This window comes from Zea mays, chromosome 1 (assembly GCF_902167145.1).
Source record: "Zea mays cultivar B73 chromosome 1, Zm-B73-REFERENCE-NAM-5.0, whole genome shotgun sequence".
NCBI classification, from domain to species: domain Eukaryota; kingdom Viridiplantae; phylum Streptophyta; class Magnoliopsida; order Poales; family Poaceae; genus Zea; species Zea mays.
In genome coordinates this window covers 81,572,462-81,587,535 of record NC_050096.1, presented here as the reverse complement: position 1 = coordinate 81,587,535, position 15,074 = coordinate 81,572,462, and the positions used below count along the sequence as shown (strand labels likewise).

General features: G+C 41.7%; 1 protein-coding gene across 1 annotated transcript; it reads right to left on the bottom strand.

Annotated features, from left to right (window-relative positions):
* Positions 1-7,767: 7,767 nt before the first annotated feature.
* Positions 7,768-9,949, bottom strand: LOC103644746 (protein FAR1-RELATED SEQUENCE 4-like). Its single transcript, XM_020541895.1, has 4 exons — positions 9,713-9,949; positions 8,677-9,173; positions 8,207-8,592; positions 7,768-8,060 (listed from the first exon to the last, which is right to left on the bottom strand). Exons 1-4 carry the CDS (start codon positions 9,947-9,949, stop codon positions 7,768-7,770), a joined length of 1,413 nt encoding a protein of 470 aa, XP_020397484.1.
* Between the last annotated feature and the right edge of the window lie 5,125 nt (positions 9,950-15,074).

Genomic DNA, 15,074 nt, shown 5'->3' with positions numbered 1-15,074 from the left:
AGTATAGTAAGATCCCCCTACGCTACCCTCGCATTTCCAAACATACACCTTTACTTTCCGTCCCATTAGGCAAACCACCAACTTTTGATGGTGAAGATTACACTAGGTGGAGCGATTTAATGCGATTTCATCTAACCTCGCTCCACAAAAGTATATGGGATGTTGTTGAGTTTGGTGCACAGGTACCGTCGGTAGGGGATGAGGACTATGATGAGGATGAGGTGGCCCAAATCGAGCACTTCAACTCTCAAGCAACAACAATACTCCTCGCCTCTCTAAGTAGAGAGGAGTATAACAAAGTACAAGGGTTGAAGAGCGCTAAGGAGATTTGGGATGTGCTCAAAACCGCGCACGAAGGAGATGAGCTCACCAAGATCACCAAGCGGGAAACGATCGAGGGGGAGCTCGGTCGATTCCGACTTCGCAAAGGGGAGGAGCCACAACACATGTACAACCGGCTCAAGACTTTGGTGAATCAAGTGCGCAACCTCGGGAGCAAGAAGTGGGATGACCACGAAGTGGTAAATGTTATTTTAAGATCTCTCATTTTTCTTAATCCCACTCAAGTTCAATTGATTCGTGGTAATCCTAGATATACTAAAATGACCCCCGAGGAAGTTATCGGGCATTTTGTAAGTTTTGAGTGCATGATAGAAGGCTCGAGGAAAATCAACGAGCTTGGCGACCCATCCGAAGCCCAACCCGTTGCATTCAAGGCAACGGAGGAGAAGAAGGAGGAGTCTACACCAAGTAGACAACCAATAGACGCCTCCAAGCTCGACAATGAGGAAATGGCACTCGTCATCAAGAGCTTCCGCCAAATCCTCAAGCAAAGGAGGGGGAAGGACTACAAGTCCCGCTCCAAGAAGGTTTGCTACAAGTGTGGTAAGCCCGGTCATTTTATTGCTAAATGTCCTATATCTAGTGACAGTGACCGAGGCGACGACAAGAAGGGGAGAAGAAAGGAGAAGAAAAGGTACTACAAGAAGAAGGGCGGCGATGCCCATGTTTGTCGGGAATGGGATTCCGACGAAAGCTCAAGCGACTCCTCCGACGACGAGGACGCCGCCAACATCGCCGTCACCAAGGGACTCCTCTTCCCCAACGTCGGCCACAAGTGCCTCATGGCAAAGGACGGCAAACGGAAAAAGGTTAAATCTAACTCCTCCACTAAATATGAATCTTCTAGTGATGATAATGCTAGTGATGAGGAGGATAATTTGCGTTCCCTTTTTGCCAATCTTAACATAGCTCAAAAAGAAAAATTAAATGAATTAGTTAGTGCTATTCATGAAAAGGATGACCTTTTGGATTCCCAAGAGGATTGTCTAATTAAAGAAAACAAAAAACATGTTAAGGTTAAAAAGGCTTATGCTCTTGAAATTGAGAAATGTGAAAAATTATCTAGTGAGCTAAGCACTTGTCGTGAGATGATTGACAACCTTAGAAATGAGAATGCTATTTTAAATGCTAAGGTTGATTCACATGTTTGTAATGTTTCAATTCCCAATCTTAGAGATGATAATGTTGACTTGCTTGCTAAGATTGATGAATTGAATGTATCTCTTGCTAGCCTTAGATTAGAGAATGAAAATTTAATTGCTAAGGCTAAAGATTTTGATGTTTGCAAAATTACAATTTCCAATCTTAAAGATAAAAATGATATTCTTCATGCTAAGATTGTGGAACTTGATTCTTGCAAACCCTCTACATCTACCATTGAGCATGTCAATATTTGTGCTAGATGTAGAGATATTGATGTTAATGCTATTCATGATCACATGATCTTAATTAAGCAACAAAATGATCATATAGCTAAACTTGATGCTAAAATTGCCGAGCACAACTTAGAAAATGAGAAATTTAAATTTGCTCGTAGCATGCTTTATAATGGGAGACGCCCTGGCATTAAGGATGGCATTGGCTTCCAAAGGGGAGACAATGTCAAAATTAGTGCCCCTCCTAAAAGATTGTCAAATTTTGTTAAGAGCAAGGCTCCCATGCCTCAGGATAACGAGGGTTACATTTTATACCCTGCCGGTTATCCCGAGGACAAAATTAGGAAAATTCACTCTAGGAAGTCTCACTCTGGCCCTAATCATGCTTTTATGTATAAGGGTGAGACATCTAGTTCTAGGCAACCAATCCATGCTAAGTTGCCTAAGAAGAAAATTCCTAATGCATCAAATGATCATGCCATTTCATTTAAAACTTTTGATGCTTCTTATGTTTTGACTAACAAATCCGGCAAGGTCGTTGCCAAGTTTGTTGGGGGCAAACACAAGGGCTCCAAGACTTGTGTTTGGGTACCCAAAGTTCTTGTTTCTAATGCCAAAGGACCCAAAACAGTTTGGGTACCTAAAGTCAAGAACTAAAATTGTTTTGTAGGTTTATGCATCCGGGGGCTCAAGTTGGATACTCGACAGCGGGTGCACAAACCACATGACCGGGGAGAAAAGGATGTTCTCCTCATATGAGAAAAACCAAGATCCCCAACGAGCTATCACATTCGGGGATGGAAATCAAGGTTTGGTCAAAGGACTTGGTAAAATTGCTATATCTCCTGACCATTCTATTTCCAATGTTTTTCTTGTTGATTCCTTAGACTACAACTTGCTTTCTGTTTTCCAATTATGTCAAATGGGCTACAACTGTCTTTTTACTGATGCAGGTGTCACTGTCTTTAGAAGAAGTGATGATTCAATAGCATTTAAGGGTGTGTTAGAGGGTCAGCTATACTTAGTAGATTTTGATAGAGCTGAACTTGACACATGCTTAATTGCTAAGACTAACATGGGTTGGCTCTGGCACCGCCGACTGGCCCATGTTGGGATGAAGAATCTTCATAAGCTTCTAAAGGGAGAGCACATTTTAGGATTAACAAATGTTCATTTTGAGAAAGACAGGATTTGTAGCGCATGCCAGGCAGGGAAGCAAGTTGGAGTCCATCATCCACACAAGAACATCATGACGACCGACAGGCCGCTTGAGCTACTCCACATGGATCTATTCGGCCCGATTGCTTACATAAGCATCGGCGGGAGTAAGTATTGTCTTGTTATTGTGGATGATTATTCTCGCTTCACTTGGGTATTCTTTTTACAGGAAAAATCTCAAACCCAAGAGACCTTAAAGGGATTCTTGAGACGGGCTCAAAATGAGTTCGGCCTAAGGATCAAGAAAATAAGAAGCGACAACGGGACGGAGTTCAAGAACTCTCAAATTGAAGGCTTCCTTGAGGAGGAGGGCATCAAGCATGAGTTCTCTTCTCCCTACACCCCTCAACAAAATGGTGTAGTGGAGAGGAAGAATCGAACTCTATTGGACATGGCAAGGACCATGCTTGATGAGTACAAGACTTCGGATCGGTTTTGGGCCGAGGCGGTCAACACCGCTTGCTACGCCATCAACCGGTTATATCTTCACCGAATCCTCAAGAAGACATCATATGAACTCCTAACCGGTAAAAAGCCCAACATTTCATACTTTAGAGTTTTTGGTAGCAAATGCTTTATTCTTGTTAAAAGAGGTAGAAAATCTAAATTTGCTCCTAAAACTGTAGAAGGCTTTTTACTTGGTTATGACTCAAACACAAGGGCATATAGGGTCTTTAACAAGTCCACTGGACTAGTTGAAGTCTCATGTGACGTTGTGTTTGATGAAACTAACGGCTCTCAAGTAGAGCAAGTTGATCTTGATGAGATAGGTGAAGAACAGGCTCCATGCATAGCTCTAAGGAACATGTCCATTGGGGATGTGTGTCCTAAGGAATCCGAAGAGCCTCCACATGCACAAGATCAACCATCCTCCTCCATGCAAGCATCTCCACCAACTCAAATTGAGGATGAGGCTCAAGATGTTGAACAAGAGGATCAAGAAGACAAGCCACCTCAAAATGACGGCAATGATCAAGGGGGAGATGCAAATAATGAAGATAAGGAGGATGAAGAACCAAGGCCGCCACACCCAAGAGTCCACCAAGCAATCCAACGAGATCACCCCGTCGACACCATCCTCGGCGACATTCATAAGGGGGTAACTACTAGATCTCGGGTTGCTCATTTTTGTGAACATTACTCTTTTGTTTCCTCTATTGAGCCACACAGGGTAGAGGAAGCTCTCCAAGATTCGGATTGGGTGGTGGCGATGCAAGAGGAGCTCAACAACTTCACTAGAAATGAGGTATGGCATTTAGTTCCACGTCCTAACCAAAATGTTGTAGGAACCAAATGGGTCTTCCGCAACAAGCAAGATGAGCATGGTGTGGTGACAAGGAACAAAGCTCGACTCGTGGCCAAAGGTTATTCACAAGTCGAAGGTTTGGATTTCGGTGAAACCTATGCACCCGTAGCTAGGCTTGAGTCAATTCGCATATTATTAGCCTATGCTACTTACCATGGCTTTAAGCTTTATCAAATGGACGTGAAAAGTGCCTTCCTCAACGGACCGATCAAGGAAGAGGTCTATGTTGAGCAACCTCCCGGCTTTGAAGACAGTGAGTATCCTGACCATGTCTATAAGCTCTCTAAGGCGCTTTATGGGCTCAAGCAAGCCCCAAGGGCATGGTATGAATGCCTTAGAGACTTTCTTATTGCAAATGGATTCAAAGTCGGTAAAGCCGATCCTACACTCTTTACTAAAACTCTTGAAAATGACTTGTTTGTATGCCAAATTTATGTTGATGATATTATATTTGGGTCTACTAACGAGTCTACCTGTGAAGAGTTTAGTAGGATCATGACACAGAAATTCGAGATGTCTATGATGGGGGAGTTGAAGTATTTCTTAGGATTCCAAGTAAAGCAACTCCAAGAGGGCACCTTCATCAGCCAAACAAAGTACACTCAAGACATTCTAACCAAGTTTGGGATGAAGGATGCCAAACCCATCAAGACACCCATGGGAACTAATGGGCATCTCGACCTCGACACGGGAGGTAAGTCCGTGGATCAAAAGGTATACCGGTCGATGATAGGTTCTTTACTCTATTTATGTGCTTCTCGACCGGACATTATGCTTTCCGTATGCATGTGTGCAAGATTCCAATCCGACCCTAAGGAATCCCACCTTACGGCCGTAAAACGAATCTTGAGATATTTGGCTTATACTCCTAAGTTTGGACTTTGGTACCCTCGGGGATCCACATTTGATTTACTTGGTTATTCCGATGCCGACTGGGCGGGGTGTAAGATTAATAGGAAGAGCACATCGGGGACTTGCCAGTTCTTGGGAAGATCCTTGGTGTCATGGGCTTCAAAGAAGCAAAATTCGGTTGCTCTTTCTACCGCCGAAGCCGAGTATATTGCCGCAGGCCATTGTTGCGCACAATTGCTTTGGATGAGGCAGACCCTGCGGGACTACGGTTACAAATTAACCAAAGTTCCTTTGCTGTGTGATAATGAGAGTGCAATCAAAATGGCCGACAATCCCGTCGAGCATAGCCGCACTAAGCACATAGCCATTCGGTATCATTTTCTTAGGGATCACCAACAAAAGGGGGATATCGAGATTTCTTACATTAACACTAAAGATCAATTAGCCGATATCTTTACCAAGCCTCTTGATGAACAATCTTTTACCAAACTTAGGCATGAGCTCAATATTCTTGATTCTAGAAATTTCTTTTGCTAGCTTGCACACATAGCTCATATGAATACCTTTGATCATATCTCTTTTATATTCTATGACTAATGTGTTTTCAAGTCTATTTTAAACCAAGTCATAGGTATATTGAAAGGGAATTGGAGTCTTCGGCGAAGACAAAGGCTTCCACTCCGTAACTCATACTTCGCCATCACTCCAAGCAACTCTCTATTCCTTGGGGAGAAATGAGCATCAAGGAAAAGGACTTCGTCTTTGGTATAATCTTAACTCATTTACTTATGACCAAAGGGGAAGATAGTACAGAAGGGCTCTAATGATTCCGTTTTTGGCGATTCATGCCAAAAAGGGGGAGAAATGAGCCCAAAGCAAAAGGACCGCACCACCATCAATTTCAAAACTTAGTGTTTTCCAAAAAGTATTTTTTCAATTGATATCCTATTATGTTCAAAGGGGGAGAAAGTAGTATTTTAAAATTCATATCAAAACCCTCTTGATCACTAAGAGGTGGATCTCCTTTAGGGGGAGTTTTGTTTAGACAAAGGAAAAGCATTTGAAACAGGGGGAGAAAATTTCAAATCTTGAAAATGCTTTGCAAACTCTTATTCATTTACCTTTGACTATTTGCAAAAGATCTTTGAAATGGATTTACAAAAGGATTTGCAAAAACAAAACATGTGGTGCAAACGTGGTCCAAAATGTTAAATAAGAAAGAAACATTCCATGCATATCATGCAAGTAGTTTTATTGGCTCAATTCCAAGCAACCTTTACACTTACATTATGCAAACTAGTTCAATTGTGCACTTCTATATTTGCTTTGGTTTGTGTTGGCATCAATCACCAAAAAGGGGGAGATTGAAAGGGAATTAGGCTTACACCTAGTTCCCAAAATAATTTTGGTGGTTGAATTGCCCAACACAAATAATTGGACTAACTAGTTTGCCCAAGTGTGTAGATTATACAGGTGTAAAAGGTTCACACTCAGCCAATTAAAAAGACCAAGTTTTGGATTCAACAAAGGAGCCAAGGGGCAACCGAAGGCACCCCTGGTCTGGCGCACCGGACTGTCCGGTGTGCCACCGGACAGTGAACAGTACCTGTCCGGTGCACCAGGGGACTCAGACTCAAACTCGCCACCTTCGGGAATTTCCAGGGCGACTCGGCTATAATTCACCGGACTGTCCGGTGTACACCGGACAGTGTCCGGTGCGCCAAGGGAGGTCGGCCTCAGGAACTCGCCAGCTTCGGGAAACGCCAACGACTAGTCCGCTATAATTCACCGGACTGTCCGGTGTGCACCGGACTGTCCGGTGCGACTCCGAAGCAACGGTCGTCTCCGCGCCAACGGCTCTCTGCCGCGCATTTAATGCGCACTCTGCGCGCGCAGAAGTCAGAATCGCCCATGCTGGCACACCGGACATCAAACAGTACTTGTCCGGTGTGCACCGGACACCCAGGCAGGCCCACAAGTCAGAAGCTCCAACGGTCAGAATCCAACGGCAGTGATGACGTGGCAGGGGGCACCGGACTGTCCGGTGTGCACCGGACTGTCCGGTGCGCCATCGAACAGACAGCCTCCCAACGGCCACATTTGGTGGTTGGGGCTATAAATACCCCAACCACCCCACCATTCATTGCATCCAAGTTTTCCACTTCTCAACTACTACAAGAGCTCTAGCATTCAATTCTAGACACACCAAAGAGATCAAATCCTCTCCAATTCCACACAAAGCCCTAGTGACTAGTGAGAGTGATTTGCCGTGTTCATTTGAGCTCTTGCGCTTGGATTGCTTCTTTTCTTTCTCACTTGTTCTTGAGATCACAACTCCATTGTAATCAAGGCAAGAGGCACCAATTGTGTGGTGGCCCTTGCGGGGAAGTTTTGTTCCCGGCTTTGATTTGAGAAGAGAAGCTCACTCGGTCCGAGGGATCGTTTGAGAGAGGGAAGGGTTGAAAGAGACCCGGCCTTTGTGGCCTCCTCAACGGGGAGTAGGTTTGCAAGAACCGAACCTCGGTAAAACAAATCTCCGTGTCTCACTTGCTTATTCGCTTGGAATTTGTTTTGCGCCCTCTCTCGCGGACTCGTTTATATTTCTAACGCTAACCCGGCTTGTAGTTGTGTTTATATTTGTAAATTTCAGTTTTCGCCCTATTCACCCCCCCTCTAGGCGACTATCACTATCCATCTCTTCCTTTTTTGCCACAATGCAACAATTGCAGGGTGTTCTCTTATGCCACATTCATCCACCAGTTTATTCCACTCCACCTCAAATTGTGTGGGCCCCAGAGGATAGTTTATCAGGGACTGCAGTTTCTCCTTTAGATTATTATCATTGTGCAATTTGTACAGCTCCTCGAGTTCGTAATCCCATGTTCTGGTTATGTGCCATCGGCAATTTCGGTGTTGTGTCTTGTTAAACACAATCCTTATTGCTTCCTTCATCGCTGCATCTTCATCTGTTTGTCAAAAATAAAAATCAGCAAAAAAACCCCAATAGGTTTGCAATCAAGCAGTTTAAAATATTGCAATCATCTTCAAAGATACAGTTGCAACAACACAGCAGTAATTATGTGACAAGCATTTTTTTGTAGCCAAAGCATACCTGTAAGAATCACAAAAGGTTGCTGACCACCCATGCAACTTTTAAAGGTCTCAAAAAGCCATCTGAATGTGTCTATTGTTTCATCCCGAAGAAGTGCTTGGCCAAAGGACACATTTTTCAAATTATTGCTGCAACCCACAAACATGGCCAACGGCATATGCTTGTTGTTAGTCTTGTGTGTTGTGTCAAATGTGACTACATCCCCAAAATCCTTGTATTCTGCACGCTGACTTGCATGACACCAAAAAATGCTCCGAAGCACATTTGTTTTTGGTTCAAAATCCACATCCCAGTAAAAGTATTCATTATGTTCTTTGCACTCCCTGAAAAATTGGAACAGTTTATCCATGTCACCATCCCTCTCCTCCCTTGCTTGCTCAGCTTTCCTGTACCATAAAAGAAAAAACAAATGAAGATGCTGTTGTCAATATATCGCACAAAGATATGATGTCAGTTTTTTTATGACCTACTTGTTATGGACATCTTTCTCTGTGAACGGCCAGTTTTGACGGCCTCCAAATAATTCTGACATTACATTCATTGCTGCCTGTGTTGGCACACCACTCTTTGACATGATTGCAAACAGGTCATCCAACGCTGCCTCCCTCTGCTTATGAGAATGCATATATCTCACCATCCTTGGTGAGGGTTCAAGTTTGTGATTGTGTGCTTCCTGAACATGATGAAAATACCAAATATTGCGCTTCTTGTCCTCCTTCACCTTCACATAAGCAGGGCAACCAATTCTCATCGATGTCTTATTTGTCATAGGCTCCTCATTCTCTTGACCTGGCTTCAGAAACCCCTCACGGTTGCAAACCCAGTGTCTGGTTTCTTTACTAGTCCTTTTTGTCCTGACACTAAAACCAGCCAATTTTGCATAGTCAAGGTAAAAGAGGTAGACTTCTTCTTTTGTATCAAATGTTTGCTGCACCCTGGGGACAAACACATCAAGTATGTTTGCATCCTGCAGGACAACACGCATTCATGAGTTTTGCAATTAGAGGATACACATAGTTGCAATCAACAAGCAACAAACGTTGCAACTGGAGCACAAACACACCATGCAACTGTAATCAATGAGTAAAAACAGAGACTCAAGTTTGCAATTAGAGTATACACCTAGTTGCAATCAACAAGCAAACAACGTTGCAACTGGAACACAAACACACCATGCAACTGTAATCAATGAGTAAAAACAGAGACTCAAGTTTGCAATTAGAGTATACACCTAGTTGCAATCAACAAGCAAACAATGTTGCAACTGGAACACAAACACACCATGCAACTGTAATCAATGAGTAAAAACAGAGACTCAAGTTTGCAATTAGAGTATACACCTAGTTGCAATCAACAAGCAAACAACGTTGCAACTGGAACACAAACACACCATGCAACTGTAATCAATGAGTAAAAACAGAGACTCAAGTTTGCAACAAACGATGCAACAGAAAATCAACAAACCACGCACGGTGGAGCAACAATTTTTGATTGTTTTTTTCTTACCGGATGGAACAGCTGGGCTGCATCCGGAGTGATCAGCGATCCAGGTGGAATTGAAGGCGGTGGCGTCAACAACGTTTTGTGATGCAAGGGATCACCTGATCCGCCGCGTACACCCGCTCCCGTTGTCGCAATCGGAGACGGCAATATCGGATCAGCACCTCCAGCCACAACAATCGCCAAGGAATTAGGGGAAGAGCATCGAGGCGATTCAAGGTGCGGCAGCGACGGTGGGGCCATGGATCTAGGGTTAGAGGATCGGAGGAAGGAGGAGACGGCGGCGGCGCGGTGACAGGGATGCGATCGGTGGCTGCGGGGTATAGGGTGGCGCGTGGTCAGGGAGGCGCGCGGCGGCGGCGGGGGGGCAGGGAGGCGCGGGAAGGCCGAGGGCGCGATGAGGCTTGATGGGGGTGTATTTATATATTACGCCTGGGTGCATTCAATATAGAGAATGCACCCAGGTGCATTTTAGTGCCGCCGTATATATATATATATATATATATATATATATATATATATATATATATATATATATATATATATATATATATATATATATATATATATATATAATGGCTACGGTAAGACGACAAAACTTAAGCAGAATAATTTTCATTGTCTCACCATACACGATGGAAATTAATCAGACTAATTTTTGTCAGCCAGCCATTGTCGATGAAAATTACAAGTCTAACTTATGTTGACTTTCATGTGTAATCCAACGAAAATTAACCTGATAATTTTCAGCGACTGTCCTTGAAAATTGGCTAATTTTCATTCAAAAATTATGTAAGAGCCAGAGGAAACAAAGCTAGACCAATTCCAATTACGGGGCGTTTGGATCCCTTCATTTTAAAGGAATTGGAATTCACTCAATAAAGTAACTTATTTAGTTTGGAATTTGGCATTCCACCACTTTCCAAAGTTCAGATATAAGGTTATCTCAAATTCATAGGGTGGAGGATAGGAAATGATTTTATGCATGATTAGAATTTGTTTCTAATCTGTAACTTACATGACACTCTTCGTTCTACTCCTCTATAATAAAAATGTAGCACATAAATATCTAGGACATCTTGCTAATAATAGTATGCAAATATATTTTGTATAAAAGTGAATTAGCTTAATTGATATATGCCTAAATTACTATTATTAGAATGGAATTCAATTCCAGTGAATTAGCTAATTTTCATTGACATAGCCTTATTTTTATCGACCTTAGATCGATAGAAATTATCTGAATTACAATTGTGGTAGTTAGTAGTGTAGTTAGTTAGTCGGTTACATAACTAGTTAGTAGCATGTTAGTTAGCTAGTTAGTAATTGTTAATTACTTAGATAGTTATTAGTTAGGTATCTATCTAGTTAGATAGTTATTATTTAGTAACATAATGAGTTAGCTATTAAGTTAGTAATTTAGATAGTTTGTTAGTTAGGTAGATAGGTGGTAGTTACTTAGGTAGTTAGATATTTTTAGTTAATTAACTAGATAAACTTAGTTAGATGATATTTAGTAATTTGGTATTATTTAGTTTCTATTTAGTCGACTTGTATCCAAATTCATTTAAAAATACTAAGTTTGGTTCTTTATATAAAATAGATGAAGAATATGGTAACATTATATCATGGAGGCAATGTGAGCAGGAATATCTATGTAAATATTTCCTTTGTTAGAATGCAAAGTTGTCAAAAAATATTTGATAGTGAATTTATGTGGTAGGTCACATAATCAAAAGTTGAAGGTAATGGCACAAGGAGACACAAGGATTTATATAGGTTCGAGCTCTCGGAATGAGATAATACATCACATCGTGTTTGCTGGTGGTGTTTTTATTTTGATATGATAATCTGTTCTACCCTTATGGGGCACTCTGACCCTCCTTTTACAGTCCAAGGAGAGGTAGTGGTTTATAGGAAGTGTATCTAGGTTCATTATAAGAAAGAGAACGTAGCCGAGTCTATTACGATCTGACAAGGAGTCAAACTATACCGTTATAAGTGTTTTCCTTTACCTATCTAGGTCTTTGTCATATATGTTAAATTCTAGATCACATCTCGTAATATGATAAGATCTTTGTCATGTTTATCCTTAAATAATCCACATGGTAGCAAGCCTTTGTTTTGGTTTTAATGTTCAAGTCCTTGGGCTTCCGACCAAGACCATGGACCCATCTATCTTGGTCTTCATCTTCTAAAATCTTGATTTGGGTATCCATGGTACATATTATTAACACTAGCCCTCGAGCCTTATTTGGATGAGTCAATGAATCTAGTAGATAAGACTTTTCATGTTGAATCTTCTTGATTGTCTGTGCCTGAGTTGTCCTGTCATCTGGTTGAGTCTCCAACTTTGTCATGCAACCCCTAAGTCTATAGACTTGACCTATTATTCAAGACTTGGTTGCTTTACCAGACTAACATTTCGAATTCTACTATTTTGTGTTGCTTTAGCTTTCGTAGCAGCTTCATTAAATAAAATACTTCATGGTGCTTCAGCTTTCGTTGTCTATTATAAAAAGCATCACCCCCATGACACTTTTACTGCCACAGTCCTTCTGATTGCATTCTTACCCTCTAGCGCTTATTACTTTGATGTTTTATCTTCAAGAGAGTGCTCTTGGCCAAATTGCTTTGAATCCAAGGATCTCGTGTCTCTGGTTGCAGCGGGTTTGCTTCAGAAAAAGAAGATAATCTAGTGGAAAATATCTGGTAAGAAAACCTATCCAATGCTAGATGATAATAAAGTTGTTGTTTTCCTCGTTCCTGGTACATGGGTTTGGACTCACTGAATCACAATTCTTCTGAGACCTACTTCATTACTATCAGGTCAAGCTTGTTTATCTCAACCTTAACTCTGTTCTGCATACAACATTTTTCCCACCTTTGTGAGCCATATTTAGGAATTCACCCTTTGTTTCCTTTTTCTTAGTACCTTGTCTTTCTCTGCCATCGACCTAGCCAGGAGCGACCCACTATAGTTGGGGTTGTTGGGGTTCAGCTTCTTGCTAACCGCCAATACCTTGAATGTCCACTAAAATCATTCCATAAGAACTAGCACAAGCATTGATTTTATGTTTGAAATCACACCCCTAAGTTTGACAAGTTCATGGGTTGGCGTAATGTTCCCCATATCAAGTGGATTAGTGATTCGCTTCCAAACACATTGAAGTCATCTCAGCTATAATGACTCGAATCTAGGAGTTAAAAGCTCTCAGTCTCTTAACGATACACACAGTTGGCAACTGGATCCAATGTTGCCCCCTTCTATGTGAGAAGGCCAATTATGCATGTGAATACCGCAAGAAGAACGATCCCTCTCAATCCAAGGTCCAGACCATCACTATGCTAGAGGCAAAGGCCCAACTCCACTAGATCTTCTCATCCATCGAAGACTAGCCTGAAGAGTGTCTGACTAAGGCATATTATTTTCCCAAGCCATGTCGTTAGGTATATTCAATGTCTCTATCATTTATCTATTTCTTTTGAACATATCAATACTATCTTGAACATACTTTAGACTTTTTTAGATGTTGCAATATTGTTGATCTTCGTAGGAATTGGCTTGGACCACCAAGGATGATGATGAAGTAAGCCTGAGCCTTTTCACCGAGCAACTTGTAGAGCAAGCCCCTAAAGCTCCACATGCCACCAGAAATTCAAGTCCTCCTTAGTTGAGGAAGAGAAAAGTGGTTCGAATCGATGATTCGAACGATGGCCACTCGACTAAAGTTGGAGCAGGAGAAGAAGTATAATATCTTATGGTTGCATTGTTCAGGACTTGCACAACTAGCTTGAAAGTATGGGACTAAGCCTTCATATGAAATCCCAATCTCTTATGTTATTGACGGTTAAGTCCTATCTATAGTCTTCAAGGCTAGTTGTATGACACCTGAGGTAGTCTAGGGTGTGCAAGCCAAGAAGACCAAAATGAAAGAGCAAATTCTTGATATCAAGAAGACTCTATTCACCTTCAAGAAAATAAAAGATCGATCAAGAAAGAGGTTCATGGAAGACCTAGCTAAGAAGCTTGACTGGGCCAATAAAGCTAAGGACGCGGTCCTAACAGAGAAAAAGAGTAAGTCTTTTGTTATTTCTCTCTTGTAGAGTCCAATGTATTGAACTACTATCTTGTTTTGTGGAATATCAAGAAGTGTTAACAACTCATAAAGCCTGACTGGAGATTATGATGACTCGGTTGTAGGTACAAAGTATGGGTAAGACTTATTTAGCATTCAGAAACTAGAGAGCCTCCTAGAATGAATATGTGAGATTGACCAAGCTCACATAGAAGAAGCAAGTAGCTTAGCCTAGGGATTACCATGTCACGTTATCCAGGCATGGAGCTTACTAAGGTCCAAGAAAGGTTTGCCACCGACTATGATTACAACAAGATTGAAGAACTTTTGAAAGAAGTCTAACCAACGACAGTCGAAATATCATACCAAGTTGACGACCACATGTAAAAATTTTGATATGTAATTGTGTCAAACACTATTAAACATTGAATGCCTTGTATGATATTGTAATATGATTATTTTTAGCTTTTCTGCATGATTGTCCTCATTGCACCTGAGACTGGTATTAGCTTAGAGTTGAGTGTACTTATCATGAAGCAATTCATAGACTTGGTACACTGGCACTTTTGAAAGGATGTTTAGTTTATGGCCTAACCTTAATGACTCAACTTTCTAGTAGATGACCAAGCCTCATGGACTCAGCCTTTTGTTGCCATCTTAGGGACTTTTTAGTAGAAACCTGAGTCTCATGGACTTGGTATTTCATTACCTGTGTAGGTTGTTGATAATCAAAGCCTCAGGAACTCGGTACTTTCAGTGCGCAAACAACTGCAAGAACCATACATAACCTATGAACTTGGTTAATCACTAGGTGAGAGTCAACTTTGACTAATAGGTGGCAAACCCAAGGGAGACTGTAGTTTTAGCCCCACGATGAGCGCCTCATACTCGACTATATTGGTGGTGGAGAAATATAGACGACACACATAATAGATATATTTTCATCGCTTGGGGATAGTAGAAGAAATCTTGCACCAGCGCCCTCGTGATGGTTAAACCCATCATAGCGACCACCTAGTGATTGCCATCGAGATTTGGTTTGAAAACGAGCTAGACATGCTTTAGGTTCGACCCTAGAAAGCCTAAAGGGGTTCACTTTGCCATAAGGTCTATAGGTGCTTGGCTCTTCGATGAGTGGTAGATGATAAATTTGGGGTCAAACTTCGCTAATTCAGTCGTCCACTTTGTAATACGTTCAGTAGCATGTTGATTGTGTAACACTGCTCTTACAGGAAGGAAGTCATCGCTAAGATATTTGGTTTGGTGTCGTGGTAGCACCAGTGTCCACA